Source organism: Scophthalmus maximus, chromosome 18, assembly GCF_022379125.1.
Source record: "Scophthalmus maximus strain ysfricsl-2021 chromosome 18, ASM2237912v1, whole genome shotgun sequence".
NCBI classification, from domain to species: Eukaryota; Metazoa; Chordata; class Actinopteri; order Pleuronectiformes; family Scophthalmidae; genus Scophthalmus; species Scophthalmus maximus.
In genome coordinates, this window is record NC_061532.1 from 7973377 (window position 1) to 8001265 (window position 27889).

A 27889-nucleotide genomic window follows, 5' to 3' on the forward strand; every position below is an offset into this window, starting at 1 on the left:
GGCCAGACTTTGTGTCGACATCACCAAATCCCAAGATGTTTATCAGGTAAACCCAAAACATGCGTAATACTGAGGCAATGGATGAAAAGTGTATAAACAAATGAGAACAAACTGAATGTATTCGGTTCTGATCTATGGCTCGGCTGAGATTAAATCAGACCTCCGCGACTGTACTTTCTGTTTCCACCTGCCACACAACAGATTCAAAGATGAAAAGTACAGGTGGCAAAGTCTGAACTCGACCTATTCTGGTGCAGCGCCCTGTAATTTACCTGCTTAGAGGCCCCGGTGTTTTTGACTGGAAGTGAAACGTAAACATCATAAATAATGCATCTGCTGGCAGAATAATTAACCACTAGATGTGCGCTGCTCGTCACGTCCGGGCGGGAAACCCCTTCAGCTGCGTCAGTGACGTCACGCGCAGGCGTCCACCAGCCCTGGACATCATGGTGAGCCTCCGCTGTGCTTCAGCGTCCACAAAGCGCTTCGAGTTACCTACAGTTTCTTCCTCTGTTGACTTTCATTTTCTCCCTGTGTGGCGTGGAAGACTTAACTGCGCTGCGAATGGTGTTTCGCCAAAGTTTAGTCGCTGGCCGTGTCGCGGCAGCTAGCGTTAGCTAACTAGCTTGTGGTCAAACTTTTGTCGAGCTAACCAAACGTTATCATGGTTGACTGCGGACTGACGTCATCGAGATGCACCGACCCGATCAGTGAACTCACTAAAAGTAGTTAATGTTCTTTAGCTAGGCAAGAGAGTTGGTGGATATTATTCAACCCAACTAGTCGCAACACCCTCGGTGCTCTTCAGAGCTCGAGTTTTATTGTCTAGAAGATATTGCAATAACCACCTAGAAATGGGAAATTAAGATATTTGAATTCACACAGCCAGAGGAAAGTGGCATGATGCATTGTTCACAACAATCATCGTTGTGAACATCTTTTTTTTCTTCTTTGAAAAAATTAAATCAGGGACTGGTTCTACATTGTGACTTTGAGAAATGTGAATGTCAGTTGTATGAATCTAATGTCATGTTTCCAGGTAATGGAATCCACCAACTCTCAAATCTCAGTTGTTTTTATTGATAGTAGATAAGACAGTTCATGACAGAACCAAATACCCCGAGACGTTGGGCAATATCTGACACAGCTATTCAGTAATTATATGTAGGCGGGTGTATTGGTAATTAGTGATGTGTCATTTAGTGCACTAAGTAGCTTTGAATGAGAAAAACATCCAGCCACAGAGGAGCATTCCCCCTTTACAGTAGGCAAATAAAACCTGGAGGAATTCATCCATAATCGCAACTTTTCATCATAGATGCCATTTACTTTTGCAAAACATATCAGTGATAAATAATGAACGAATAAAGGGACAGAGTTAGGGGCCCAGACGATCCTTTTAACTGTAAAATCATGTTTCCAGTTGCAGGAATTTCTTCATTTTTTTTGTAACTTGCTCCAGATAAGTATAATAGGCCAAAAACTTAAATTGTAATTCACAGGCATTAAAAATGTTCATGTAAAAGTGTCTCCGGTCCCCTGATTTAAAAAAAAAAAAAAAATGTAATTAGTGTGACAAAGTCTGAGCAAGGGTTTCTCACCGAGCGGTGCTTAACTGGGGCTCTTACGACATCCCAGTTTCCCCACGTTCGATGTGGGAGTTTTGTAGGGAGATGTTGAGACACGCTTGAGTTGCTGTGTATTGATCAAACATCAAGATCAAAGAGAATTAGTCCACTGAATTAAATCCAGATTGTGATGTCTTCTTATTTGTCTACAGGAGTTGACTCAGCAGGTAGGGAGGATGATGGTTTTGGGACGTGTCCCTGCGGTTGTTTAGATAAGTCAGCGGGGTGTGGCCAAATGACCCGGTGTAAATAACTTGATTGCTTCTTACTCCTCTTCTGCTCGTCGTGCAGTAGTGTAACATCTCCTAGTTCTAGTCAGCTACAGCTAGAGCTGCGATATTGAGCAGTGTAATTGTAATAACTACGAACTTTAAAAGACTTCCTTCTTAATTCTCCAGAGTGCAGATGAAGCCCGCCGTGCCCCTTCTCCTCCTCACCCTGCTCACCGTCGCAGGGCAGAGCCGAGCCCAGGTCGGGACCTCCCTCCTGGATTTGACCAACAGCATCGGGAGCATCCTGCCCGGCCTCAGCCGCCCGGCGAACCACAGCCGCATCTTTTATGCAGTGATGTTTGATGCAGGGAGCACAGGCACACGCATCCACGTTTACACCTTCATCCAGCGTGACTCAGGTAAATGCTGGGCAGAGCTGGGCACCGGCTCAGATTGCTCTCTTGACCTGCTTCCCTCTGCTCTTTTACTCAATTCATCATATGGCATCCTATTTATTTACAGGTGTGTGTAGATATAATGTAGCAAGGATGTCGTGATAGACTTACATGACCTGTGAAACATGTAAAAAGAGCAGAGTAACATGCCATTTTTCCTTTTCCCAGCTCCCCCCCAGCCTCTCAGTTCTGTTAACCTTTATATTCTCCCTTCAGGAGACATAGGTCACACTTGACTTCTTTTACTCTCTCAGTAATAATCCCATTTGGCCCGATTCAAGTCAACATGAGTCATCTTGAATGAGGGGATATACTCTGCATATGTATGCTAAGCAGATTTAGGCCTGTTAATGCTTTTTAGCAGCTGCTGCATGTTTGACGTGGGCGAATCTTGTGTCTTTCAGAGGAGCTGCCTGTTTTGGACAATGAGATGTTCCATTCCATAAAGCCCGGTTTGTCAGCATACGCTGACTCCCCTGAAATGGTGAGTTCATTGTCAAACGTAATCAATTATATCGAGCCTAAGAGAAAAGGTCTGCTGGCTACGCATTGTATTCAGACATGCTGCCAATAGTCCCCCTCTGCCTTGACTCACACTGGTGATGAATGGAAGTGAAGAAAAAAAAGAAGCTGTCACGCTGTTGTCAAGATCGCTCTGTGCAGTGCTGATTTGTAGTGAGGATTGTCTGGTGTTGTTTTTTAAAGGCGGGACACACAGTGAGGATGCTTTTGAAGGTGGCCAAGAGGACCGTGCCCCGCCTGGAGTGGAAGAGGACCCCGGTGGTCCTCAGGGCCACCGCCGGCCTCCGGCTGCTGGCCACGCAGAAAGCTCGGGGTATTCTGGACCAGGTACAAGAGCTCACGATGCTCAGACACGAGACACGACTGAGACCTCGAGAGTAGAATATAGCTCTTCATCATGGGGAAGTTGTTAGGAGTGACATTGTTTGACACTTTAAAGGGAAATTGTAGCCTCTTATCCGGCGACGGAGCAGGAAGATAAAGAAAAGAACATTTCCACTGCTGCAGCAGGTGGTACCGAGACGAGAGGGGAAGGTATTGTTGCCAGAGTGCTGGGAGCTTAGTGTGGATGGCTCTTGTGGAGGGGATAGAATAGTAATGGATGGCCCTGGGGCACCTTGGAAGATAAATTATATTTTATTAATCCCCCCCGAGGGAATTAATTAATCCCTTCAAGCGGAGGGCACCTCTGGATGAGCTGCCATTACAGTAGATAATATTCAGGGCATTTCTCTGCTGCTTTTCTTTGCTCACTCGTCTTCTCATTCTCCCTCTCTGCCCCTCGTCTCTCTCCACCCCTCTGTCCCTCTCTTTCTCCTTCCTCCTTAGGTTCAACATGTGTTTGATGAATCTCCCTTTTTGGTGCCAGACAACAGCGTCACTATAATGAATGGCACAAATGAAGGTACCCGTCTGCCCACCCTGCGCCCTTACAATGAACACATTTGTCAGTTACTCCATGTTCTTCCTGCCGTACTTTGAAGGTGTCATCACAGATTCCTCTGCCCTACTTATAGTCTGCTCTGCAACTTCTATAAGGAATCTTTGTTTATTGCATACGTTTCACTAAATTGCTGTAGATTATTGTTGTCTTTTTTGTTTTGACAACACTAAAGAAAATTGCTTTTCAGCCACAAAGTTGCTGCGACCTTAAAAAGGCTGTAATTATGTGGTGGGAAACATTGCTGTCTGTTGGGCCAAAGTGTAATTGATTTGTCAGCATTTCAACTTTGTTATTGTTTCTTCTCCAGAATTATAGCTCACACATGTGAACGTGTTTGTGTTTGCTGTAACCATTGTAATTTCTGTGAACATTTGTCATCAGCTTCTCTGAAATGAACCTGTGTGCGTTCCGCCTGAAATAATAACTGTTTTCTGTTTCTCGGTTTGCTCGTTTGCTAATTTTGTAAATGTAGGAATCCTGGCTTGGATCTCTGTGAACTTTCTGACAGGTAAATACAGTCTGTAGCATAACGTTGACATTTTTATTATGTTCTCTGAGCTCAGCTACAACTGTACATGTGTGTGTTATTATGGATCCTTATTCACAAATGAAGGCTAAATCTACATTTTCAATTTCTTTGCTAAACCTGAAGCGGATTGCTATGATCTATATCAGGCCCAGCGTGCTGGGATTTTATCCTGTCAGGGCTGCATGTGTGTGTGTGCCAAAAAAAGAGAAGCTTTTTTGAAGAAAACATCTAAGGTGCAGCTGATTATTCTGTGTCTGGTCTGCTGGATTCAAGTAGGAAATGTTTCCAGGTTACCTGAATGCACAAAGTAAGAAGACGGTGGGAATATTGGATTTGGGTGGAGGATCTACGCAAATCACTTTCCTGCCTAAACTGAGGGTCTGTCGTTTTCTGCATGTTGAGTTTTCTCTTCAAATTACAAAACAAAACAACAACTGTTGATTAGTAATCCACTCTCTCCTTCATATTCCACTGCAGAAAACCATTGAAAGTGTCCCCGTCACCGATTACTTTGCCAGATTTGACTTCTTCAACTCCACATTCGAATTGTACACATACAGGTAACAGACAATAAATGCTTGATTCACAAAACACAAAGTCTTCATAGGAACTACAGGTGATGCATCAAATCAATTCATGATTAACTGACCTTTAATGGTCATCTACACATATCTCTACATTTCGCTTCCAGTATCGACTAGATCTTTCATATACCACTGACGTTGTTGTTGTTGTTGTAACTTCACCTGGATCAGTTTTCCATAAGGAACACTTCTACTATCTGTATAGGCATTACGATGTTGACCTGTTTGTTACATACACACTATTCCTGATTTTAATTTCTAACTGCATTTCAACAATTGTTTGATTTTATCCAGTTATCTGGGAAATGGACTAATGGCAGCGCGACTGGCCACGCTGGGCGCTCTGGGTGCAGAAGGTACTGTACATGGAGAAAAGGTGCTTTGGTGTTTTACTCTCTGGTGTTTTTTTTCCTTCCTCCTTTTTTTGCAAACACTGCGGTTGTACAAGATAAAGACGTTTCTGTGGGATGTACTTCAAGTCTTCCTCTCTGATAAACTATTGCAAGGGAGACCCTGAAATGAGTCATTGAAGAGCTTCTGAGAAAATTGTCTCGTGACATTCAGAGTTCTCGAGTCAGTGTTCAGGCCGTGGTGACCAGGGGTTTTAGGCTGTTGAGCAAGTTGGGACATTAAAACAAGTCCTATGTGGGCTTTTGCAGGGTTGGAGTGGCGGATTTTCAAAAGTTCCTGCCTGCCAAAGAAATTCCGGGATGAATGGAGCTTTGGAGGGATAACCTATCATGTGAGCGGGGACCCAGAGGGTGAGATCTGGTTTAAGTATAATGAGTCATAAGAAGAACAAATCCTTAGCTTCTGTTTGTGGGGAAGAACATTAAGAAACGTCACTCAAATACTCCCTTTGATTCCCTTTAGACTTGGATTAAACCAAACAATTTTGTTTTATGTGACATGTTTGAGCAAAACACATGACAGGAAAATTTGTGACGGCATCGGTAATGTTAGCAAAGCCCATTTAAAATGGACCGGGCTGAATTACATATTGTTTCATGATGTGGCTCCAGCGCGAGATGCATAATTTACACAGCTTTCTCTGTTTTGTATCCAGGTTACACGGGATTCAAGCTCTGTTATCAAGAAGTACTGAAGGTGGTGAAGGGCATTATTCATCAGCCGTATGAGCTCGAAGGCAGCAATGTTTTCTATGCATTCTCCTATTACTTTGACAGAGCTGTGGATGCCGGCCTTATCGGTTAGTGCGCGCGCGCACACACACACACACCCTCTCTGTACACACCGTACATAATTATACAGGCCCAGCAAGATGTTAATACCCATTCCGGTGCCAGACAGAGATGGGAAAATGTGAGTCATCTGCACGGCTCTCCGTGGATTTGAAGAGCTATAGGTGTAGTCATTAGAGAAATCGCTGTCCTCTTCCAGGGCGAAGTGAAAGGCCACTGTATTCATTATTACGGGAGTGTGCATGTAAATCTGTTATTGTGATGAATTGAATAGCATTTTATATGTAAGACGACCCATCCCCCCCCCCCGCTGTTGCAGATGGCGTCCAAGGCGGGATGCTGCAGGTCAGAGACTTCAAGATGAGAGCTAAAGAGGGTGAGGTGGACAAAGCTCCTTGTGCTGCATTTCAGTTGTCTGAACTTGTCTTCCCTGCGATCTTAAACCCTGCGTCATCCTGACGACCAACATGATTCCCCTTCTCTCTGCTCAGTGTGCAATAAGATGACCAAGTACCCACCCATCAGTCCGTTCCTGTGTATGGACATGGCCTACATCACTTGTCTGCTCAAGGATGGATTTGGCTTTAAGGAGAGCACCGTGCTGCAGGTGAGCCGCTGCTATACGACACACACGACACGTCTGCGGCCACGCTCCTCAGGTTGCAAGGCATTGTAAAAAATATATTTATGTTCAAATCTGTGTAGCTCAGACTTAGCTTTATGAATCATAACCTCTGAAGTCACATCACACCAGCATGGTAAAGTTTAAAATAGTTGTAGCATGTTGTGTCAGTTTCAACTGAGCCTAGATGAGGAGACAATGACATTTCTAATGAGCCTGTCGGGAGTAATTGGTTCTATTCACAATCTCACAAAGCAACAATCTGTGATGTCACTGTCAGTCCATCATTGAAAGGGTTCTCTCAATTCAAACGTGGTTACTGCAAGTGCAATTTAAGAAATGCGAGAAACTATGTCCATTCCTTCAAAATGTGCCTTTAAGTGAGGGGAGGGAAAAAGAAAAAGAAATACTACACACCAACTTTGTTACCTTTTTTTTTTATTTCAATAAATACAAAAGGCATTTGAGTGATTTTGGTGTTGGATTCCTGTCCCTCTCCTAGTTGACCAAGAAAGTGAACAATGTGGAGGCGAGCTGGGCTCTGGGTGCCATACTGGACCACTTCCACAACCTGAGGATCCACTGAGAGACACACACACACTGCTGATTTAGGTGACGGCTCAATAGCAGACGCGATAAGTAACGGGGACTACCTCATCTACACCTGCTGTTTGTTTCATATGGGCCGGAGTAGTCTGGTGTTAATGTATATTGATCTGTAAATGGGTGATGAAAGTTAAGTGGAGCACTGGAGGTTGATGTTTGAGTGACAAATGTTAACAATAACACAGTGCAGTGAATGCAGCTTTAAACATTACTGGACACAGTTTGTTTAGATATTGTTTAGAGATATTAGGGTGACTTGGCCAGTTTGTGCCGCGCAAGACCAGTGTTTACATGCAGCAATATGAAATACTGTGCTTTAGTAGTTTCTTAATTATTACTTATACGGATAATGGGATTTACATATGTCTAGTACATTTAAATAAGTGGCACTGACTGTTCATTTGAGACCATCACTGCATTTCAACCTCTGTTTACAATGATTATGCAATATGCACAGAACAATGCATGGTCATTATATTATCATAAACTTTTAAAACCCGTCTCAGTATTTCTTTGGGAGCATTTCTTTTCAAAATATTTGAGGACAAAAAGGTTGTTAGTACAAACTCGGCCCTTTCACACTTTTCAAAATAAAACCATCGTTGGTTGCTAATTACAAGTATCTACAGGGGTTAAAGTCACTAATGAGTCTATTTACACATTAGATGCTGATGTTTAGTCCACTGTGACCGAGTGCAGCAGTGTGCGACATTTGTCACAGCAGTGTCACCACATCTTCTCCATATGCATGGCCTTCGGTCGTCATGGTCACCAGGTGCTCATGTGGCTGAGAAAGAAGCACGACTGAGTCTGCAGAGCCTGAAGGGAGGGATGCACACAAGGGGGAGTTTAAAGAGGAGACACCACCTGGAGGCAACCTAACCCAAACCTTCTTATACCTGAGTACTTCCTTTGGATTGTTATAATGAATTCCCTGCACTTTCTTTTTAACAGCAATCAAACCACAATGCCACGAGAAATTAATTTCGATATGTGGTAGTAACAGTCTACTTATGACCAATATTCTGGAGGTATTGTGTTGGATTACATGGTATAACATACAGGCAGCAACTTCTGTAATAACATTTGCAAAGAAAGCTTAAGGCTACATCAACATTACTAAGTTTTCGTTTGTCACTGCTGCTGTGGTTCGCCATAAAACTGAGAAGTTTGGAAACACTGGTTGCCCCGCTTTTGCTTGACAACGCCAGGGCTGCGTTGTAGTTTGGACAGGGAAAAGCAGAGACGCTTGGAAACAATGATGCAGTCACTCACGTACGCTTGCAGATTGGTTCGTCACGACGCAACGACCAATGGTGAAGGCAAAACGTACTCACTAAAACTTAGTTTAAGTACGAGTTCTACCTAGTCATCCCTCCAACAGAAGAAATCTGCTCTTACTTTTCACCATTGTTGTTTCTCGTTCGTAGTATTTTCTGTAACTAAGTAACCAACAGCAGGGTAGACAGTCTGCTTCCTCTTTACACCAGTACAGGAATGGTCACGTGATGTACATTTTCTGGTGTGTAAATACTGATACAGAGCTGAAACACTTGTTTGGACAGAGATCGTTTCCATTGGAAAACGTAGTAATGTGGAAGTAGCCATGTCACTTCAGATATATTAAAAAATTGGATATTTGTATATTGTTCCTAAGCCCAAAAAGTCAATACAACCAGTGCTGAACAAAGCAACTCTAAACCGAGTGTCACAAATAGTGATTAAAAAACAATTATCAGGACATTAGCAACACCACGAGCTGACGCAGCAACTCTGACAGAACAGAACTGAGCTGAATAAGAGATTACTGCAGGGCTGCTTTGTTATTTCTGTCCACCTTGAGCGTATTGTCTTTTCCCTGTGTCATACACGCGCACACGCCTACCTGGTGATCTCAGCATAGCATGATGAAGATTCATGGGTTCCACGGTTGTTGTCATGGTGACCATAGTGTCTCCATTCTCACCATCTGCCTCCAGCAGGCTGCTTTGTGTCAGCGCCTCTCCTGTCAGAGTCAAACAAACAAAACTTTAGCTTTCCCCACACACCCCATCACAAGAGAAGTCAACATCAGAGTCCAATGTTGGTTTGGAGTCTGCTCATTATTACTAACTTCCTAAGTTACCCTTTGACCTGTATGTGAATTCTTTAGTTTTGAGGGATCTAGTTACCTCAACACAGTCAATTTAAAAATAAAACTGCAACTCAGTTATATATAAATAACTCAGAAAACTACCTCTCTGTTGTGAAGCTGTATCTTCCTCCGCGCTGCTTTTACAAAAGACCAGCCTCTTTGGGGAAGCTGACCCGAATAAATCTGGTGTTTATAATTAGAACTTTGGCAGCGTTTCCTCTTTCAGCAGCGGTGCTTCAGTGGTGCAGAAATGTGACAGCGAGGCAACTGTCTGCTCTCGTTGTTTCACACTATAAGGAAAACTAATTCAAGCTGACTTTGAACAATTAGACATATGTTGGGATGTAAAGAGACGTTTTTTTAAATCAAGAGGAACCAACACTGGGACTTGGAATCGAGACGGGAGGGAACTCAGGTAATATTCACACAGCTGCAGTGGGAGATTTACTGAAGTAACTGGTCTATCTCAGAAATTTCAAAGGTGAAGGTAAACAGACATTTGAAGAAAGCGGGAGAAGCTTGACTACATGAATTTGAGTTACTATGCCGTCTCTGCTTTTCAAAAGATATGAGCAGTCTAAAACAATTCAGCTACTGGCCCTAAAATTTAATTAAGCGCTGAAAATCGTGAATAATTTAAGAAATGTTCCTGAATGTAACTTAGACCAACACCCTCTCTATGCACACTTTAAAATATATGGGCCCCTTAAATCTACATAATCAGAGGATTAGCATATACCTACCACACTAGGTTTGTGTGTGTGTGTATAGTTGTACTTCCATGTTTGTGAGGACCAGTTAGACCATTAAACCTGACAGAGTGAAGACATTTTGACAAAATTGTGACACACCTGCAAAGGACCGTTTCGGGTTAAGAACTGGTTTTAGGGTTCAAGTTAGGGTTAGACATTTAGTTGTGATGTTAATGTTGAGGTAAGGAGCTAGGGAATGCATTATGTCAACAATGTCCTCAGAAAGATATAAGTACAGAGGGTGTGTATTGAGAGAGAGAGAGAGAGACCTGTTTCTCTGCTTTCGCTGCTGAGCACCTCCTCTCCATGTCTCTTCCTCATGTGGACGTTTCTGCTGCCGGACTGAGAGAAAGTCTTCCCACAGATCCCACAGTGATGAGGCTTCTCACCTGGGAAACACACACACAAAGAGATGAACTATAATGATGTGATCTACATGACAATATATTATATCTGTAGCAAAAAAAAAGAAGTGCTCAGCTGTGGACTCTGCTGTTCCACTCACCAGAATGCACGAGCATGTGTTTCCGTAAACTGGAATACTCTGCAAAGGATCGCCCACAGCCATCTGCTTCACAAAGAAAAGGCTTCTCTCCTGGAACGAACAAACGAACACACGCACACACGCACGCACACAGACACACACACACTTTAGCATAAAGACCTTATGTAGTAAACTTATTATGGGCAGAATTGCACTGGAGTATCAGATGTGAGTATGATGAAAGTGATTCATTGGCCAAATGGAAATTTTGCATCATATTCTTTTGTTTATAGAAGTTATGGTGACAGCTGAACTATTTTGATGAGGGAGAATGTAAAATGTAATATAAGAGGATATTACAGGTCATAAAAGTTCTTCCAGATATACTGGCAAAATATAAACACTGTACAGTGTAGCTGGTCTGCAAACTGGTCCCTAGATAGAAGACGACGGCGACTGTGGAACGGGCCATCAAAAATCTATACGTCACCCCTAAATAAAATATGACAGAGTACAGTTACTTTCCAGCAGTGAAATGCAGGCGCCAGTGCTGCTGACTCTTCAAATCTCCAGCCTTGACTGCACCAAGGAAGCATTAAATGAGCAGAGTCAAATGGCCTGAGTTATTGCTTCCACCGCATTTGGGCTTTTATACAAAACTGTCGTCCTGCTCCCCACCTGTGTGTATACGTTTGTGGTTCTTCAAGTTTCCAGCCGTGGTAAACTTCTTGCCACAATTCTTCTCCTTGCAGATGAAGGGCTTCTCGCCGTTGTGAGTCCTCATGTGAACCTGCAGCCTCTGCAGCACGTAGAAGCTCTTCCCGCAGCCCTCTGCGCCGCACCTGAACATTCGGTCATTCCTGGGTGCCGAGAGAACCAAACAAACAAGCTCCTGTGTTGACCGTGTACACGTTTCTCTGCAACAGCCCACCACAAAGTCAGACAGGGCAACCACAAATAGATTTCCCACCCCGACGTCAACAGCACTACTGCAGCACTGTGTTTCTCGTTTGTTCCACTGCATCCACCACTGATAGCCAGTAGGAAATGCTAACTGAGCTGTGATCAAATCCTTTAAGTCAAATATTGAAGTCAAAATAATTTGGTCTGGAAAGTATTGGTCCAGTATTATACAGAAAATGTCTGTGATATTCTGAATATTCTTTGTTAAAAACAAAGGTTATGTGTAAATGTTTACATGCAATAGATCTGGCTCATGTAAATTTGTGGTATCTTGTAAGCCCATGCATAGTAGTTTGGATAAGATGCCTGCAGTCAGCAGCTGAGATAGGATTGCACATGGCTGCAGTGTGTAATAATTTGCATGGAAAGTTGGAAACTATTAGCCTGCGAGCTTAAATTACTATTATGATTAAATTTGGAGAGTGTATCCACATTAGCCTGCACTGGCAGAGGAAATTAATTGAATATTAGTGCTTTGGCAACAGCATCAGTTTGGGACCACTGCCCGACTCCATTATCTTCCACTGCTGTGTGTTTGTAAATGTACTACCTGTGTGTTTTGAGGTGATATTTGAGATGAGCCGGCCAGGTGAACGTCCTGCAGCAACCCTCAAACGAGCAGCGGAGGATCTGCTTGGAGAGAGGGCGGCTGGTCCGAGGCGGGAGCTCTCGCTTGTCCCCGTCTGCTGTCAAACTGTGCGAGTGGTCACCTAGGCAACCGGAAGAGGAGAGTGAGCGGCGCTGTGCAGAAAACAATCCAGGAGAGCCAGGTGGCCAGCCTCTGGAGCCCGGCTGTGTAAAAGCCAATCACCGGGTCCTGACTGAGTCCTGCTGAACAACTGCAGCCAAGAGAAAACAACTCGAAGCTGAATGCAATCACTTACTTTTGCGTGCCTGGACCCACTGCAAATGTCTTTAACAGGTCCAATTGTGCTCGGAGCATGTCGGCAGTAATGCTCCTATAACCGATATCCCACTGCTGAAGGAAACTTCTTTAATCTAATGCAAGTTAGTGGGAGGGGAAGCCATTACGGTGACTCATAGGAGCTTCAGTCTCACTCTGCTGCAGACATTACATTTCACAACGTACAAAGCATTTTAAGCCCTCTCTCAAATGCTCCACCAGCTCAGAATGAGACGACAGAGAAATATGTCAAAGACATCCAGGGTTTAATGGTCGAAAAATGTGTCTTTTTTTTTCTTTGCTAACTCCTCTTGCTTGACTTGACTATAATGGAAATATAATGAGGTCAAGGATGAATGTGGAGAAATCTCATGGTGGTAGAAAAGGAACATGTGTCTTATGGTCCAGCTCAACTTAAAATGGTCAACATGGTTACACAAGGTTAGTCTGAAGCTCCCAGTTTGGAATATTGCTAAACTATATACAGTAATGTGACAAATCAGGTTGTGTCTGACTAAACACTAGGTGTTATGCTTTAAGGTCTGTACACACAACACAACGCTCACTTGTCATGAACATGGTGAAGGTAGACTCATCTGACCAATATCACTTTTTCCACATCTCCACGTAGACCAGCACGACAACTCTACTATAATATCACTCTTTAGAGCTGCTTTCAGACATGCAGGACATTTTCCTGACATTCTCCGGAGGGGCTGAGTGTGAACGCAAATGTCCAAGTGAGCCAATGTGAGAATACAGCAAGAAAATCTCCATAAAATTCACAGTCACAGCGAACAAGTGGACATATTCCGGAGCCCAGCACTGAAAGCAGCTAATGTAAGTGTTGACATGCCGTTCTTGTCGACAGTCTGATCACAACCTGCATTGACTTTCTCAGTCATTCGAGGAAGAGTTGCTCTTCTCATCGATAGCCTCAGTATCTTGATTTAAACGGCAATTTTAACACAGCTAAAACAAAAATGAACATGGCACAAAAAAATACAATAAAGAACAGTTGAAGTAGATGGTCGTAAAACGAGGCAAAAAAAATGGGACCAAAAAAACGGAAAGAAAACTTAACTAGAATATCACTTTTTTAACCCAGACCTGCAGCTGCAGTTGGACTCAGAGGGGGTTCAAAGATCAGAGAGTCATATTGCTTTGAATGACATGAATCCTTTATCTATCAGGCAGCCTGTGGAGGGATGTTAACATGCGTTGTGTGATGTAGTGCTGACTCCTGGTGGGGGTCGGCACCTTTCTACGTCGAAACATCATATTGACAAGAGAGGAAGAGTGCTTTGACAACCTCACCAACCAAGCAGAGTTTAGAAGGGATCATAAAAGTATCTGTGGACTGTGTTTAACAGCCTTCACAGGGCGTCCTAGATACATAGCACAACTCTTCTAAATCATTTATCCCTTACGACTAAAGACAGACACCATATTTTTTCATCCATCAGATTCTGTGACCTGAATGTAAATCTCAACATTTCTGTTGTTTAACATCATACTTTGTTAAAATAGTTTTTATACATAAATTCTGAAGGCTATGATTGATCTGCTGAAATGTGTGTCACATTCTGTGGCCCCAGAGATTTCGATTGTACGACAAAGACCGGAGGGATCTAATATTATTTTAGCTTAGACTTGAGGACATTACTGTTTTTTGCTATATCAAGAATCAGAAATTGTATCTATTAGCCAACCTGAATACATTTTATCAGCTGTTTCCTGACCAAGAAATAGTCTGGCACATAAACTACATGAATAGAAAAATACATAATGAGTGAATTAATGAGGTTCAGATGTGCTGTTAGCTGGAGTCGATACTTTTGGCTAGCTGCTGGCTATAGTTCTATATTTATCGTGCAGAAACTAAAGCATTATGGATGGATTTCTTGGCAACAAAGTGAATTAGCATATTATTATTCAGAACGAATTCTATTATCATTCATAAAACTTTTTCCTGTTTCTCCATTACCTGACCACCCATGTTCTGTCGTTGGTTACTGTTCAGCTGCTGCTCCACTTTCCTCTCGTCTAACCTGGAGTCTGTCTTTTTGACAACTGCAGCTGCAGAGCCTCACGTCCGCATTAGCCATATTACTAAATGCACATTAAATCACCAAAGACACAGTGCACCAATATGGACTAAGGCGCGATCAATGTTTCGCGATAATGTGGCATTTATAACTCCACTGGATATTTGTGAAGAAGACTTGTAAATCTATCTAGACAAATGCTACAAATTCATTTTGATGCAGAGACTTAAGATGTGAATGTTTGAACACAGTTTCAGTCAGTTCTGATTACTCTACATTTTCATCTCATCACTGACCTTATTTCTCTTCTTTGTCTCTGATCGCTGCCGTGACTCGTTTTCTAACCGCAGAAAATTCACTGCTTCCTCGACACAGGCTTCATTTTCAATTTTTCTTCTCTAATTTTCATCTAAAATTTGAAAATTGCTGCATCACAGGCGCAGGTTCTAATGCATGGACCAGTAACTGAGCATGATATTGTCTCATGGAGAACCTATTTTGTCTTTGCTTTCCAGTATAAAAAGACTTTGATAACACAAAGTGACTTTACCGTTACCGACACTTGCAGCTCTGGCGTCCTGGCTGGCCTTTGCGTCTCTCGCGAGCTGTGCCCGCGTGGCAGCAATCAGGCTGTCGTGTGCCAGCTCCTGTACCCGCAGATACCAGGGAGCACTGCCATCAATCCCATAGTCCCCGGATGAGACCCCTTCGTCGTCATCCTCCACGGTGCCATCGGCGGCGAAGATCAGGGACTCTGAGGAGGCTGTGATGCCTTCGGAGGAAGACAAGGCAGAGGGAGAATGACGGTGAAACAAGACGTTCAAGGCCAATGCAATATTCTGCAAGACCGTCAATGGCGCAAGCCCCTGAAGGTCACGTTTCTGAATTCATTACTGTCGTCCACTTATGCTTAGCAGTTTATGATTTAATGTGATGGCTGTTTTCTGACAGGCTGAGAGGACGGTGGACAACAGACACACAAATACCCACAAAAAACAATCCCTTTATTGAAGGTTTAGATTGAATGTAACAATAGAAAATGATTCCGTCCGCAGACAGCTATTTTCTTTTCTTCACATTTCTCAAATCACAGACACAACAATGCACATTGGACAAAAGGGTGAATGTCAAGACAGCAAAATTATTGTTTTTTCTCTCCTGCCAAGGCCTCATAAACCAAGAGAATGTTCCTGCCAAGGATGATTTCTTCCAGCCAAAATATTTCACTTCATGAAAAGGTGTTACTCCATTTCTTTTCAGCAATGTGTGTATAACCAGGAGCCGAGCGAGACTTGAAGCACAGACTTGTAAGCATCCAAATCTTGTCAGAATTATTCATATTGCAGTTTGGTGCTTGGTAGATGAAACTGTCAAACTCTGAGTGCGTATGTATATGTTGGCAGATTGTTATTTCTTTACCTTTTGCGAGGTTCAGTAGGACGTAGGAAGTGCTGTCGGACTGTTGTAAGTCATGGAGGATGGGTGGGGGGCTGGGTGAGGCCTGTGGGTGAGAGTGCGCCTGGACCACTAAGGGACTCCGCTCTGACACACCTCCGAACTCTGACAAGGAAGGAGAACCCTCTGGCATGTGGCTCAGGCCTCCATCTAAAGACGACAGCAGTGTTTTGTTAGTATCTGACCAGAGTCAAACAGTTGCACATTATATGCAAACAATTCCCACATATGCAGGGGGATACCCCGTGGGGTAGTGTAACCAACAATAACGCTATAGAGCAATATTTATGAGATGGTTAATATTTTACTTGTATCAAGTATTCTACTCGCTAAGGATTTGCACAATTGACATGATTTGCATTCTTGCCAATTAGGGATGTGCTGTAAATAATGCAGTCTCCAAAATATTTGGCAAAAATTCCGCCTTGCAAATGTTTGAGGAAGAAAATGCCTTGGACACTTTTGTTAGGGTGAACAAAATGCTGTTAACAAGTATAAAAGAAAAGGTTTGCTTCAAGAAAACTACACTGTGCACCTTCAGTATTAAACAGTACATCTAATTTTTAAAACCCATTACCAGGAAAACAGAGACATATGAAAGAATATGTATCAAAAGGTCACACAGGATCAAATGGAAAAGCTGCAGCATCTTGATCTGAGGAGAGTGAGGTGAAGCTTGTGAGAGCTTATCTTAATAATGTAGGATTTAAAATGTAACACTGATCCGACTGACAAGGGAATGGAGATACACCGAGCTGGAGTGCTGTGGAATACTGCACATAAATGAACAGGTGCGACAATAAATGCATCACCAGATTTATAACTTCTTTTAACATACGGTCTTTTACCCTGTGCCATGTTTTACAGATTCAAATTGTGGATGGTGAGTTTTCTTTACGGATGGATTATTTTAATTATTTTAAACTTCTTGGGCCATTCTGCATCACTTCATTATCTAGAAAAACAGTGAGTTCCCAAAGTACAGGGCCAACACACAGCATTCGTTCACTAACGACATTTTAATCCTGCTGTTTGACAGAACAGCCTAGTTTGTGTTTGTATTTGTTTTATGTGAATAAATTACCGGTCCCTGAAAAAGCTTTCGCCATATTGAGGTCATGTTTTTCCCTTCCGTTACACAGAAAGGTGCAGCAGAGACGACTCGGCCCGTCACCATAACTAGTACTACTAGAAATTATTTTAAGACCATTTTTTTGTTTTTCTGCAGTATAGGCCTGTTGGTCGTCGCGCGTGCAGGTCGCTGCACTCCTCTCCAACACAATTTGTCTCGCTGCTGAGAGAAATGGGATGGAATGCAAGTCTTCAGGCGGATGGTAACACCGCACTAAGTGAGCTGTGCCTCTGACACAGAGCAGATGGGAGGATAGAAGCAGCTGGAATGTTATTGACATTCATGTCAACAAGCACACGTGAACACAATGGCTATTATCAATGTTGGTATATATCGTACGGTAAGTCGAGGACGTTATTATCGTGACAGGCCTAGAGATGGCCGTTGTGAAACAACATTTTGAGCGCTCTCCAAATCCCCACCCTTGTTTGTTAGGCTGCTCTGACACTGGAGGCATCACATCATTATCCAGGATCTACTCCAGCAATGTGGCCAGTAACTGGCTCAAAATGCAATTAAAGTTAAAAATGTGTTATAGCTGCTGCTGGCAGCTGCTGACCTGTGAGCTCCAGCGGGCTGCACAGTGAGCTCTCAGCTGGGGCCAGCAGAGGCAGGCAGTGCTTGGACTCGCAGTCCTCCAGACTCTGCACCAGCGGGATGGACGCGTTCTGCACAAACTGCACCAGCAGCTGGGAGGAGAAACACGGACAGGACGAGAGGGCTCATGTCTAGTTCATTGTCATCGGTCACAACAGGGTCACCTGGAGCAGGAGCATGATGAACACATTACCTCTGGTTTGGAGTCCAGCTCATCAGAAAGCATTGGTAACCCCGTGTGCAACCTGCGACATGAGAGAATGAGCTACGTCAGACGTCAACAGCACGTGCTACGACTGAAGTAGAACGAAAACGAGACTCGCCTCAAATTTGACCTGCTGAGTGGAAGGTTCTCTGTCGGTCAGACTCTCGGGCTGCAGGTCATCTTGGAGTCGAAACCATCACAGGAGCTCTGCGGCCAAACAACAGGACAACACGTCAAGCAAAGCGCCTCGGCTTCACCGGCTGACACAGCTGGTCACCACAAGTTCAACACCACTGACTCGGCCGGTCAAAGTCGGTGAAGCTATATGTAGCTAAAGCTGCGTCAGGCCATATACAGTCAGACAAATGACAGTCTCAACTTAGCTAGCACGGCTAGCAGTTATCAAAACTAGCTACCGGGGCTAACAAGGCAGATGTTAGGTGTCCGCCGACAAAGCCTTGTCGCCGGCGACATACCGTGCACGAATTTGACCCCGGTAAAAGTCCGTTTTCCCTTTTAATGGCAGCGTGACTGGGCTGCGGTGTGGGAGAAGCTAGCTTAATAACTGTCTCAAAACAGAGTTGCAGGTTTTTTGCTCTACGGAGACTCTGATGGGACAGTTTTAAAAACATTTCCGCAAAGGGATCCCAGACGATCCCACAACATCGCCGCCATCCAGTGGTCAAAGTTGGAAACTACACTTTAAGGCAAAGGAATTCACATGACAACCTGGAAGCTATTAACATATGGTTGTGTGAGGTATTTTGGTTAAATTACACATGTATTGCGCAAATGAGTCCACATTGGCTGATCATTTAGTTTTGAGCACATGCTGATCATGAGTCCAGGGTCTGATCTGTTGTTTTGTTTTTTTGTTATATTTTAGTTAATTTCTAAGATCTCTGCTTTAAGAAAATATAACTTGCCCCACATCTTTTGTTTGATGGTTCCTTGAAGTATTTTGTATAACATTTATGGAGAGTGATTTCTGCTGAACCAGGCCGCTTTTAAGAGGAGTTATATTTTCCTTACTCAAGTTCAATTTGAAGAGTTTCCTACAGCAGAACGTTGGATTTATGTTGCTCCCCTTTTTTCATTTTTGGCCTTGCCCTGAGACTGTCTGGTCAAACCAGTGGGTAGGAGTTCTTTACAGACCTTAGTCTAAGGATTTACTCTCAATTATTTAACAAACGTCCTTGATTGATGCCATATTAAGGGCAGATGCACTGCAGAGAAACTGTTAATTTCCTATATATTAACACATGAATACAGTGTAAAACTAATTGTATTTCGAACAGTCAATTAGTCAACAAGATCAAAGTCATTTTCAGTGAAATTACTTCCCATATATTTGATAGTTTGGGGGTATTTAAAACATTCAGAGATTGAGTTCTAACAAAAAATTAAAATTAAAAAACTTCTATATGACATTTTACTGCGGAGTAACATACTGAATACTAGTCTAAAATCTGTTATACTTCGCTGGGGGAAAAAAATCCAAACATCATTGTGTTTGCATTGTCCATTTGTGCTACAAGAGCACAGATGTGTGGATAAATAATTCCTCTTTCACAGTTTGCCACTGCAAAGAGAAAAGTGTGTGGAAACCCCCCAAATAAACATGTCAATTTTCCTGCTTGTCATGTCTTTCCAGGATGAAAAAAAGAAATGAAAAAAGCTTTGTGCTCTACCTCCCCATGTATCCTAAAAATGTTACCAGAACTGACTTGGAACAATCAAAAGGTGCTTGTTCGATTGATTTAGACAAATGAAAAGTTTCTTTGGATTGATATTTATAAAACATGCAATGAGTCTGGAACTTTAAAGGTACAAAAAGTGCCCCTGAGGACATCACAGAAAACCCTCTCTCAGTCTTAGTTTATTCATCTTTGACAGAAGTTATTGCAGAAGTGTCACTATGTATATATATGTATGTATTATAACAAGTCTTGTGTCCTCAGAGGTTTTGAACAGCTCAGACATGAAACAATTGTTTTGGTAAATCCTCCATAGTGAGGCTTTTAACAACGTTCTGCATTTGCACTTTTAAAATAGAGAAAAGTTTTATACCACATTCAGCCTGCAATGTTTAATTCCATAAGAGGAATTTTCTAAACACAATTACATAACAGAACATAACAGTTCTTAGTCTGGCAATTTTTTCCCCCTTTGCTGCTGCTGGTGCACTACTGAACCATTTTGATAAAATAATCACAATTCTTTACACAAACATTTTAAGCATCTCTAACATGAAAGAAGTCAGACTGAAATACACTGAGGAAACACAGCTGCCAATATAATGATGAAAAAAACAACAACAACCCCAAAACCCAGTGTTATAAAATTACAAGTGTCCAACTGTGTAAGCAGAAGCAGTCTTCAATGCTCTGCTATTAACTTATTGTGAACATTGAAACAGAAAATTGCGGCCAAATAACATTATCATGTCACGACTACGGTGATGACAATCCATGACACAGAATGGAGCATATATCACGGCGGCATCAGAGACTTATGATTCCATAAACTTAAATAAATAAATATCCATGATCCAGGTAAAAAAAAGAAAATGTCACAGATTACATTGAACTGATGGAAACCACTGTCGTAATAAATGTGCTGCGGTAAAAGCTGATGGGAGCAGACGAGAAGTTCTTCAAAAGACGAGCATGATCAGCTTTTGTTACACTATTGTCACTATTAAACTTTCACGGACCTTTTTGGTTAATTTAGCACCGTCATTTATTCTACCGGCGGCGAGCCAGTGTCATAACAGCTGGATTTATTTTCAGCACAAGGCGATCACACCCTTTCTAAGATTCTAAGAGTCTAAGAAAGACTCTACAGTGAACCGTTAAGAAAGCACAACATCCCCGCCCGTTCTAAGAAGATGGCATCTGTGCCTCTGAGAGAGGAGGAATTTGGTCAGCAAGAGTTTAAATACGTTCTGTAAGTTTAGGTGTGTTGTTGGTCCAAAAAATAAAGGGAAGAAAAATGTGCACCACTAAGTTTTGCGAATTTCTTTTTGTAAACAAGCTCAAACTAATTTGTTTTTAGTGAAGGCAAAAGACAAAAATAGTGCCAGCAGTCTTGCAGCTCTTATGTCTCAATAAGGCAGACATTAAGGACATGTTTTTTTTTTTAAACAAATTGATGTTCCAATGCAGGGACAAAGCACAGGTAATACAGCCATATGAAGAGTAAGAGTTAAGTTGCTTGTACTTCCAGACAAAACATATTTGCAATAAACTATGTCTTTTTGAATTGGAGCCAATCCCAGCTGACATTGGGCGAGAGGCGGGGTTCACCCTGGACATGTCGCCAACCTATCGCAGGGCAACATACAGAGACGAACAACCATTCACTCTCACATTCACACCTACGGTCAATTTTGAGTCTCCAATTTACCTAACAACTGTGGGAGAACATGTAAGATATATTTCTCAAACTTATTTTTCTGATGTTGAAGAGAAAACATCACAAGAAAAAAGACCCTACCCACACATTTAGGTGCCTTCATAAATGTACTGCAGGTCTCCTGAGGGGTTCATTCAATGTGTTGATGTGTTATTTGTAAATTTGTTGGGTAGAAAAAGGTTCAATGTCACTGTGACATGGCCTCAACATTTTTTTTTATTACCTAATACTGCTGGAAACGTATCTGTGCAAACAGAGCCAGTTCAGTGGCTAGAACCACATTCTTAAACATGTTAAGACACAAAGTGGTAATTTAAGACTTAGTAACTTGGAGCCAAAATTTCTTAAGAACCCAATCAGTATATTTTTTACTCGAGTACAAAATGCTTGGAGAAGTGGACAATGAGGTCAGGAAAAAGCAGGTATTTTGTTACAGTCATTGATCTCAGAATCACCAGAAAACAGGTATGTAACATATAAGAGAGTTGAACCATCAAATTGTTTTACAGCTCCGTGTACTGAGAAACTACTGTGCAAGTAAAAAAACAAAGCTGTAGATTAAATGGTCATAGAAAAGATTTTGTGTAGGGGTTTGTGGTAATTTATCTGGCCATGGTGATGTGAGAGGAGACAACCGAGCCATTCAACCTCGAAAATACAAAAACTGTGCAAAGCATCGGGGGCTGTTTTGCCAACAGTGGAACTGGTGCACTGCAGAAAAATAATAGATGGGTGGAGTATGTAAGATGACCTCAAACCTCTTCACTGCAACCTCAAAATATCAGAGAGGGCTGAACGTTAAACACAGAAAGATTTTCCAGCAGTGACAGTGACCCTGAACACACGGATTCCTTTGGTTGTTTACTGTAAAAAAGAGATAACACTTCATCTTATACTGTGTCCTCTTCAAAGTCTAGTTAATGATTTCATCAGTCATAATGACTGAATGAAACATTAACTGTTACATCATCCAGTTGATAAAAGAAAAGGCTGTAGATCCATGTGGGCTCTAGTCGCTCTACGGTTTATTTTATCGGCCATATTTCAGTTTTTTTGTGTTGTGACAAAGACCCCCTCACAGAAAACACAAAGTTCAAAACTTAAACTGTATTTATGTTCAGATGTACATAGCAGAATAGAAATATTCCCTTGAGTCATTTTAAATCAACATAAGCACAGCACATACATTATCATTAAATATTTTCTTTGTTAAATAACCAAACTATGATAAACCCTTTTAAAAAACACTAGTAATGATAAAAGCTGATAACATACATTTTATGCATGGTTGTACTACAGAAGTATGTATTTACTGGCAGGGTGCTTATGATGACCCACAATGCACCTCAAAAAAGAAGAACCAAACAAAACCTCTTCCTTGAATGATTGAACATAGCTGCCAGTTGATTCTGCACAGAAACGAATTCAGAGTGCCTCTTACATCATTTTAGTGCAAATTTCTGTGACATAAACAGGATTTCGAGATTAAGGCCATAATTTACAAACATACAAAAACGTCATAGTCATAGACACTCAACTATACACGACAACTTGTTTTCATCAAGAAACCGGACTTGATGATTGTCTTAGTAGACACAAATATTTCATACATTTCACATTAAATTACACACACACACACACACACACACACACACACACACACACACACACACACACACACACACACACACACACACACACACACACACACACACACACACACACACACACACACACACACACACACACACACACACACACACACACACACACACACACACACACACACAATAATGAAGGAATTCTTACAGAAGTCAAAATTTATGAGCTTCAGGAAGCACCATTGGCATGATGCCAGGAGCTGTACTTCCATCAACATGATGGGAATGCTGAACTTAAAACCGTCACGGGCTGTGCTAAATCTTTCACTTCCCGTTTTACAACACAGCGGGAACCGAAGGACACTCTAGGCACGTTTGACCGTTTGAAGATGCCGACTGACAAGACGCCCGAACACGTTCACTCCTTAAGCCTGTCATAATGAGAGATTTTACAGAATTGATGACTTCTGCATTGAGCAATTTTGTTTATGAAAACACTTGCTGTTAACTAGGTCTCAGTAAACCAACATGCAAGAGTAAAGAATTACATGGATTACGTTAAACTGTTAAATCAACAGAAATGTCAATCTCATGGATTCTGTTGTCATAGTGTTTGTAGTTTTAGATGAAAACACCTCGTCGTGTGCTGTTTAAGTTGAAACATCCAGTCTTCAGATTCTGAGCCTGTCTTCTGTATTTGGTATAAAAAAAAGGTTAAAAAGGTTTTGCATTCGTTCTTTCCTTCGTGCCTTAGATCCAAACCACTCGCGGGGTGTCAGGTCTCGATTGCCAAAGAGCAACTTAGTTTCTCTGCAGCAGAGAACCAGTTTCATGGGAGGAGTTCTGGTCAGACTCATCGTGACAGAGCAGTGGTTCTGTCCCGTTGAACCTTTGTTCCCTGACACATCAAGTCGACCGTTGGTGACCAGGCAGTGAACACCACCCAGAGTTTTGCACTGTCTCTAACCGATAGCCGTCGGACCAATAGGCCTCGGTGAGTGACAATTCACCTCCATCTTTTCTCTTTCCACAACCTAAACACCAGAGACCAACACCGTCAGGTACAGCAATGCAACATTTACAGGCCACTTTTTAAGGAGACTTTTGTAGCTTTTGTGTGTATTTATTGTTGAATCGAGTTCCAGAGCATCTTTTAACAGAAGACATGAGGCCACAAAAAGTCTTTCTCTGCACCAATTGTCTGATGTTGGCTTGGTGTGTCACAGCCCTAAGGCAGGCAGCATCCAAAATGTAGGCCACTGCACACTGTCTGTGTGAGAGAATCTGGGGTGGGTTTGTATTGTGGAGCACATTACTCTCAGCCCATCTGTCTATGCAGGCTCCAAACCCCTGACCCTGGCCTTCCCTTCCCCATCTCAGGTATACTGTCTCGCACCAGCCTAGGTCTAATATGCCTTTAAGCTGGCCTGAGCAGCTCTCTCTCTGTCTTCCTCCTGAAGACTAGACTGCAGCTTAACACAGATGCTTGTGTCGCCGCTCTTCACAGCCTGGAGGAACAGGTCTGTCTGTTCTTTTAGGTGGTCCAGGTCGTTCTGGGTGTGTCGGTTCTGCCTGAGGAGCTCCTTGGTACGAAGAGTGATGTCTAGCAGGCCAGATTTGCTCAGGATGTTGTAGGTGTTGCAGAAGCGCTTCTTCCGCGCATCGGGATCACTGTCGCTGGTATCACTTTCTCCAAGTGAAATGTTCTCCTTGGTGCCCATCTGGGGAAAGGGGAGTATCTGGTTCTTGGAACCAGTGGTCTCAGTGAAATATAGGGAGGCAGTAAACTCTGACTGGCTGAAAGCCGATGAAGACCTTTCCCTGGCAGGACTACTGCTGGCGCTGCAGCTGGCTTCTGTTGTGGGGACAGAAAGTCGGTTCTGGAGTAGAGGGGACATGGTGCTGGGGGCATCAGGTAGACTAGAAGTGGTGGAGCCAGTCTTACTAACACTACCACACAGGCTTCTTGACAGTTTCTCTCTGTGACAGTGTTCACGGTGATTTGAGGTCAAACTGCTACCCCTCTTTGACCCTGCAGAAGAGGACGAGGAATATGAATAAGAGGAAGAGGAGGAGGAGGAGGAAGTGGACGAAGATGAGGAAGCAGTTCCTCTCCCTGAGGAAGTGGGGCTGTCTCCAGGGTGTGGAGCAATCTTGGGGTAGGATTTCAGGATTGGAAGATATTTCTTAGGGCGTTTGTGTCTGGAGGGGGTCTCTTTGGAGGCAGGGGAAGCTTGACGAGAGACCACGGGCTGGAGGAAGACCACCTGAGGTTGCTGGACCACTGGCTGAACCACCTCCACTGTGGGACAAACCCCCCAGGGCTTAAGCGCAGGAGGGTTGTCTGAAGGCTGCAAAGGCAAAAGAACCATAATTGAGAGAGCTTTGAAAGGGCACACTCATCACACACACATCTCTGACCCATGTTGAGTCCAGATCTGGACAAGAACTGCAGTCCATTTATTCAGAGAAGACTGCAGACACAGGTTTGTCCCCTTCTGCTTCATTTTATCATCACATTTTCCCCTGTGCTGCTACACTTAGTGCTGCTGTGTCAATTCTGAATTTCCCCTAAAGGTTCATCTCATTTATCTTATCTTCTATCTTGTCTGTCAGAATGGAGTAAATCTAGTACCGACATACAATTTTAAAAATCTGTCGACTCAACCCATTTGTAGCTGTTTCTGTTTTCTTTTTTTCTTTTTTTTTTATAAAATCTGAATCTGATTCAGCCGTTTATACTTTTAGATCTGTGCTGTTGGTCAGCTAGTCTTTTTTTAGTGACACATTCCAGGCAGCTGTGACTGGATTGTGAAGACACACATTCAAGTTAAACACAGGCACTGTAACCACAACTTTCCCGCTGTATCCTGATTGTACCACTGCCAGTTTGAGGGTTGAAACTCCGAGTGGAAACGAGAATTAATTCATCCGCACATAACGTCACAATATGGAGTTTAACTTTCAAACAGTTGTCGTTTTGTTCTGTACCTGCTTCAGGAGGACATTGTTCATGATGATCATGGGAGAAAGGTTGGAGTAGGAGCCTCCCACCACAGCCAGCTGAGAGCGCTGAGGCCCCAGGCCAGAACCCTGTGGTCCCTGCTGCACAACAGGGCGGGGTGAATCCTCCAAGTCTGTGGCGTCCCTTGAGCTCATATGCTCTGAGCTTGCATCTAATGACAAAGAAGTAGATTAGCTGTGGCTCATTTGAGTGATGCCTTAAAATCAAAACACGTAACAATGTGACAAGAGAAAGTTCGCACCTGAGAATCCGGAGTCTCTCTCTGAATCAGTCCGGGAGTTTCCAGACTTCGTGGTGTGTGGTCTGTTTGCTGCCCTTGAGTGGCTCTCTGCTTTCCTCTTGGTGCTCATCTTTGCTGCTGTACCGACAAGGTCCTTGGCTCGATGGGGTCTCACAAAAACGACATCAGCACATCAAGGGCTATATTTGGGAATCAAACAATGTGAAGACGTTTTAGTGTCGAAGACTAAATATTGGGCTTGTGTATTGATATCATAACCACAAAGAATGTTAATCAACAAGCTCAGTGAGAGCTTGGCAGCATGTCTCTATCAAGATATGGAATGATAGACACTTAAATGATGAAACACGCCACCTCCTGGTGTGTGTGTTGTTTTTTTAAACTTTACAAGTCAGTTCCGGGTAAGTGTACAGACCAATGAAAGACTAATAATATCAACTAGGAACATATTTTTGTCTATCGTGTCCGTCCCCCCACAAACAGCAGATATTTACCCAGCAAGACTTTAGTACGACTATCCTCGTTTCTTTTTATGACAACACCAAAAGTCATTGCAATCCTATACAAACCCATGCCACATAATGGTATTAGTAAATCAGCTAACAAAGAAAAATACATGATATGATTTCGTTTGTTTGCTTTCTTTGTTCTTTCTTTGTTGTCTTCAGTTATAAAAAAAATAAAAACAATTTGACATAAAACAAAAACACGCAAAAGGTTGTTCTATCGGGCGCTGACGACGAACGCGACTGAACCGACGTGAACCATGTGGACGTGCAGTTGACGTTAGCAGCGGACACAGACACAACCTGACGTGACACGGGCGGTTCGCCTGCAGCACGGGGCGCTCGGGAAACACAGAAGAACGTATGCCTACTTTGTCCTTGGCGGTGTTCCAGCGGCTCGAGGTGTCTCCGCTGTCTCGTCGACTTCTTCTCCTGTTGTGTGGAACCAGCGACGTCGACTGGGAGCGTGTGTTCCACGGTAGCGCGCACGAGACACGGAGCCCCGCCCCTGTCTGCTGGGTCACATGTGGCTACCGGCCGGCAGTCGCGGTTTTAACGTCCCTTTCGAGCGCTGACACGGAGAGTCGACCGCCGACTCACCCGCGGGCTTTCAGTCACTCACCCGCGGTTCATGTGCGGCGACAAATGCAAGCTGCAAGCGCCGGACGCTCGATACAGTCACACCGCCATATTTGGTAGTTCGGGGCGTGGCGGTGTCTGGAGTAGGACACACGTCACACGCTCGGGCTGATACGCCCGCCCCACCGGCCAGATTCGCCGGCCTTTGATTGGTCAGCACGAGCAGCGAGCCGAGAAAACGTGACCGCCGCCGAATGTGAGGACATTGTGTTCGCGGTGCAGTCGGCAGGTCTTGTGTACAGTGCAGTGATCTGCAGTGTACCGTCGAGGAATCCTGTGACGCGAGGTCTCGACGTGCGGGTGCATTACATAAGAGCCCCGGCCAGACCTAAGATAAGCATGTGTGAGGTAGTAAACAGAAGGGCCCCGTCAGGACAAAACGTTCTCACGTGCAGATGTATGCAGAACATGGAGGGTGATGTGGCGAGGACCTTTTGTTGGGAGTGTGCACACATGCCCAGGGAGAACCGTAATAAAAACTGC

General features: G+C 43.2%; 3 protein-coding genes across 5 annotated transcripts; 1 reads left to right on the forward strand and 2 right to left on the reverse strand.

Annotated features, from left to right (window-relative positions):
• Positions 1 to 343: 343 nt before the first annotated feature.
• On the forward strand, positions 344 to 7802 carry LOC118290712 (ectonucleoside triphosphate diphosphohydrolase 5). The gene is made up of 14 exons (XM_035618535.2): positions 344 to 449; positions 2027 to 2259; positions 2700 to 2779; positions 3001 to 3144; positions 3646 to 3721; positions 4233 to 4268; positions 4579 to 4667; positions 4767 to 4849; positions 5168 to 5229; positions 5533 to 5634; positions 5940 to 6083; positions 6395 to 6451; positions 6567 to 6682; positions 7200 to 7802. The coding sequence occupies exons 2-14, from the start codon at positions 2034 to 2036 to the stop codon at positions 7281 to 7283; spliced, it is 1299 nt and encodes a 432-aa protein (XP_035474428.2). The 5' UTR covers positions 344 to 449; positions 2027 to 2033; the 3' UTR covers positions 7284 to 7802.
• On the reverse strand, positions 7119 to 18613 carry znf410 (zinc finger protein 410). 3 transcript variants are annotated; one of them, XM_035618533.2, is made up of 12 exons: positions 18454 to 18613; positions 18108 to 18184; positions 17966 to 18017; positions 17735 to 17864; positions 16008 to 16193; positions 15139 to 15360; positions 12187 to 12346; positions 11352 to 11533; positions 10695 to 10784; positions 10459 to 10578; positions 9189 to 9308; positions 7119 to 8122 (listed from the first exon to the last, which is right to left on the reverse strand). In XM_035618533.2, the coding sequence occupies exons 3-12, from the start codon at positions 17996 to 17998 to the stop codon at positions 8019 to 8021; spliced, it is 1347 nt and encodes a 448-aa protein (XP_035474426.1). In that variant the 5' UTR covers positions 17999 to 18017; positions 18108 to 18184; positions 18454 to 18613; the 3' UTR covers positions 7119 to 8018. The 3 variants fall into 3 exon arrangements, with proteins under 3 accessions (XP_035474426.1, XP_035474427.1, XP_035474425.1); XM_035618534.2 differs by having other exon boundaries at positions 15145 to 15360; positions 18096 to 18184; XM_035618532.2 differs by having other exon boundaries at positions 18096 to 18184.
• A 3784-nt stretch (positions 18614 to 22397) lies between these two features.
• Positions 22398 to 27788, reverse strand: cipcb (CLOCK-interacting pacemaker b). The gene is made up of 4 exons (XM_035618536.2): positions 27139 to 27788; positions 26262 to 26440; positions 25987 to 26171; positions 22398 to 25346 (listed from the first exon to the last, which is right to left on the reverse strand). The coding sequence occupies exons 2-4, from the start codon at positions 26368 to 26370 to the stop codon at positions 24402 to 24404; spliced, it is 1239 nt and encodes a 412-aa protein (XP_035474429.1). The 5' UTR covers positions 26371 to 26440; positions 27139 to 27788; the 3' UTR covers positions 22398 to 24401.
• Between the last annotated feature and the right edge of the window lie 101 nt (positions 27789 to 27889).

Coding starts and splice junctions, on each gene's coding strand:
- cipcb (XM_035618536.2), bottom strand. CDS start 26,370: ATGAGCACCAAGAGGAAAGCAGAGAGCCACTCAAGGGCAGCAAACAGA. Junction 26,172..26,261: donor GAGAGACTCCGGATTCTCAG/GTGCGAACTTTC, acceptor CTTTGTCATTAG/ATGCAAGCTCAGAGCATATG. Junction 25,347..25,986: donor ACAATGTCCTCCTGAAGCAG/GTACAGAACAAA, acceptor TTGCCTTTGCAG/CCTTCAGACAACCCTCCTGC.
- LOC118290712 (XM_035618535.2), top strand. CDS start 2,034: ATGAAGCCCGCCGTGCCCCTTCTCCTCCTCACCCTGCTCACCGTCGCA. Junction 3,722..4,232: donor AATGAATGGCACAAATGAAG/GTACCCGTCTGC, acceptor TTGTAAATGTAG/GAATCCTGGCTTGGATCTCT. Junction 4,269..4,578: donor CTCTGTGAACTTTCTGACAG/GTAAATACAGTC, acceptor AAATGTTTCCAG/GTTACCTGAATGCACAAAGT.
- znf410 (XM_035618533.2), bottom strand. CDS start 17,998: ATGCTTTCTGATGAGCTGGACTCCAAACCAGAG. Junction 10,785..11,351: donor CCACAAACGTATACACACAG/GTGGGGAGCAGG, acceptor TGTTCGTTCCAG/GAGAGAAGCCTTTTCTTTGT. Junction 8,123..9,188: donor TGCTATGCTGAGATCACCAG/GTAGGCGTGTGC, acceptor CCCTCCCTTCAG/GCTCTGCAGACTCAGTCGTG.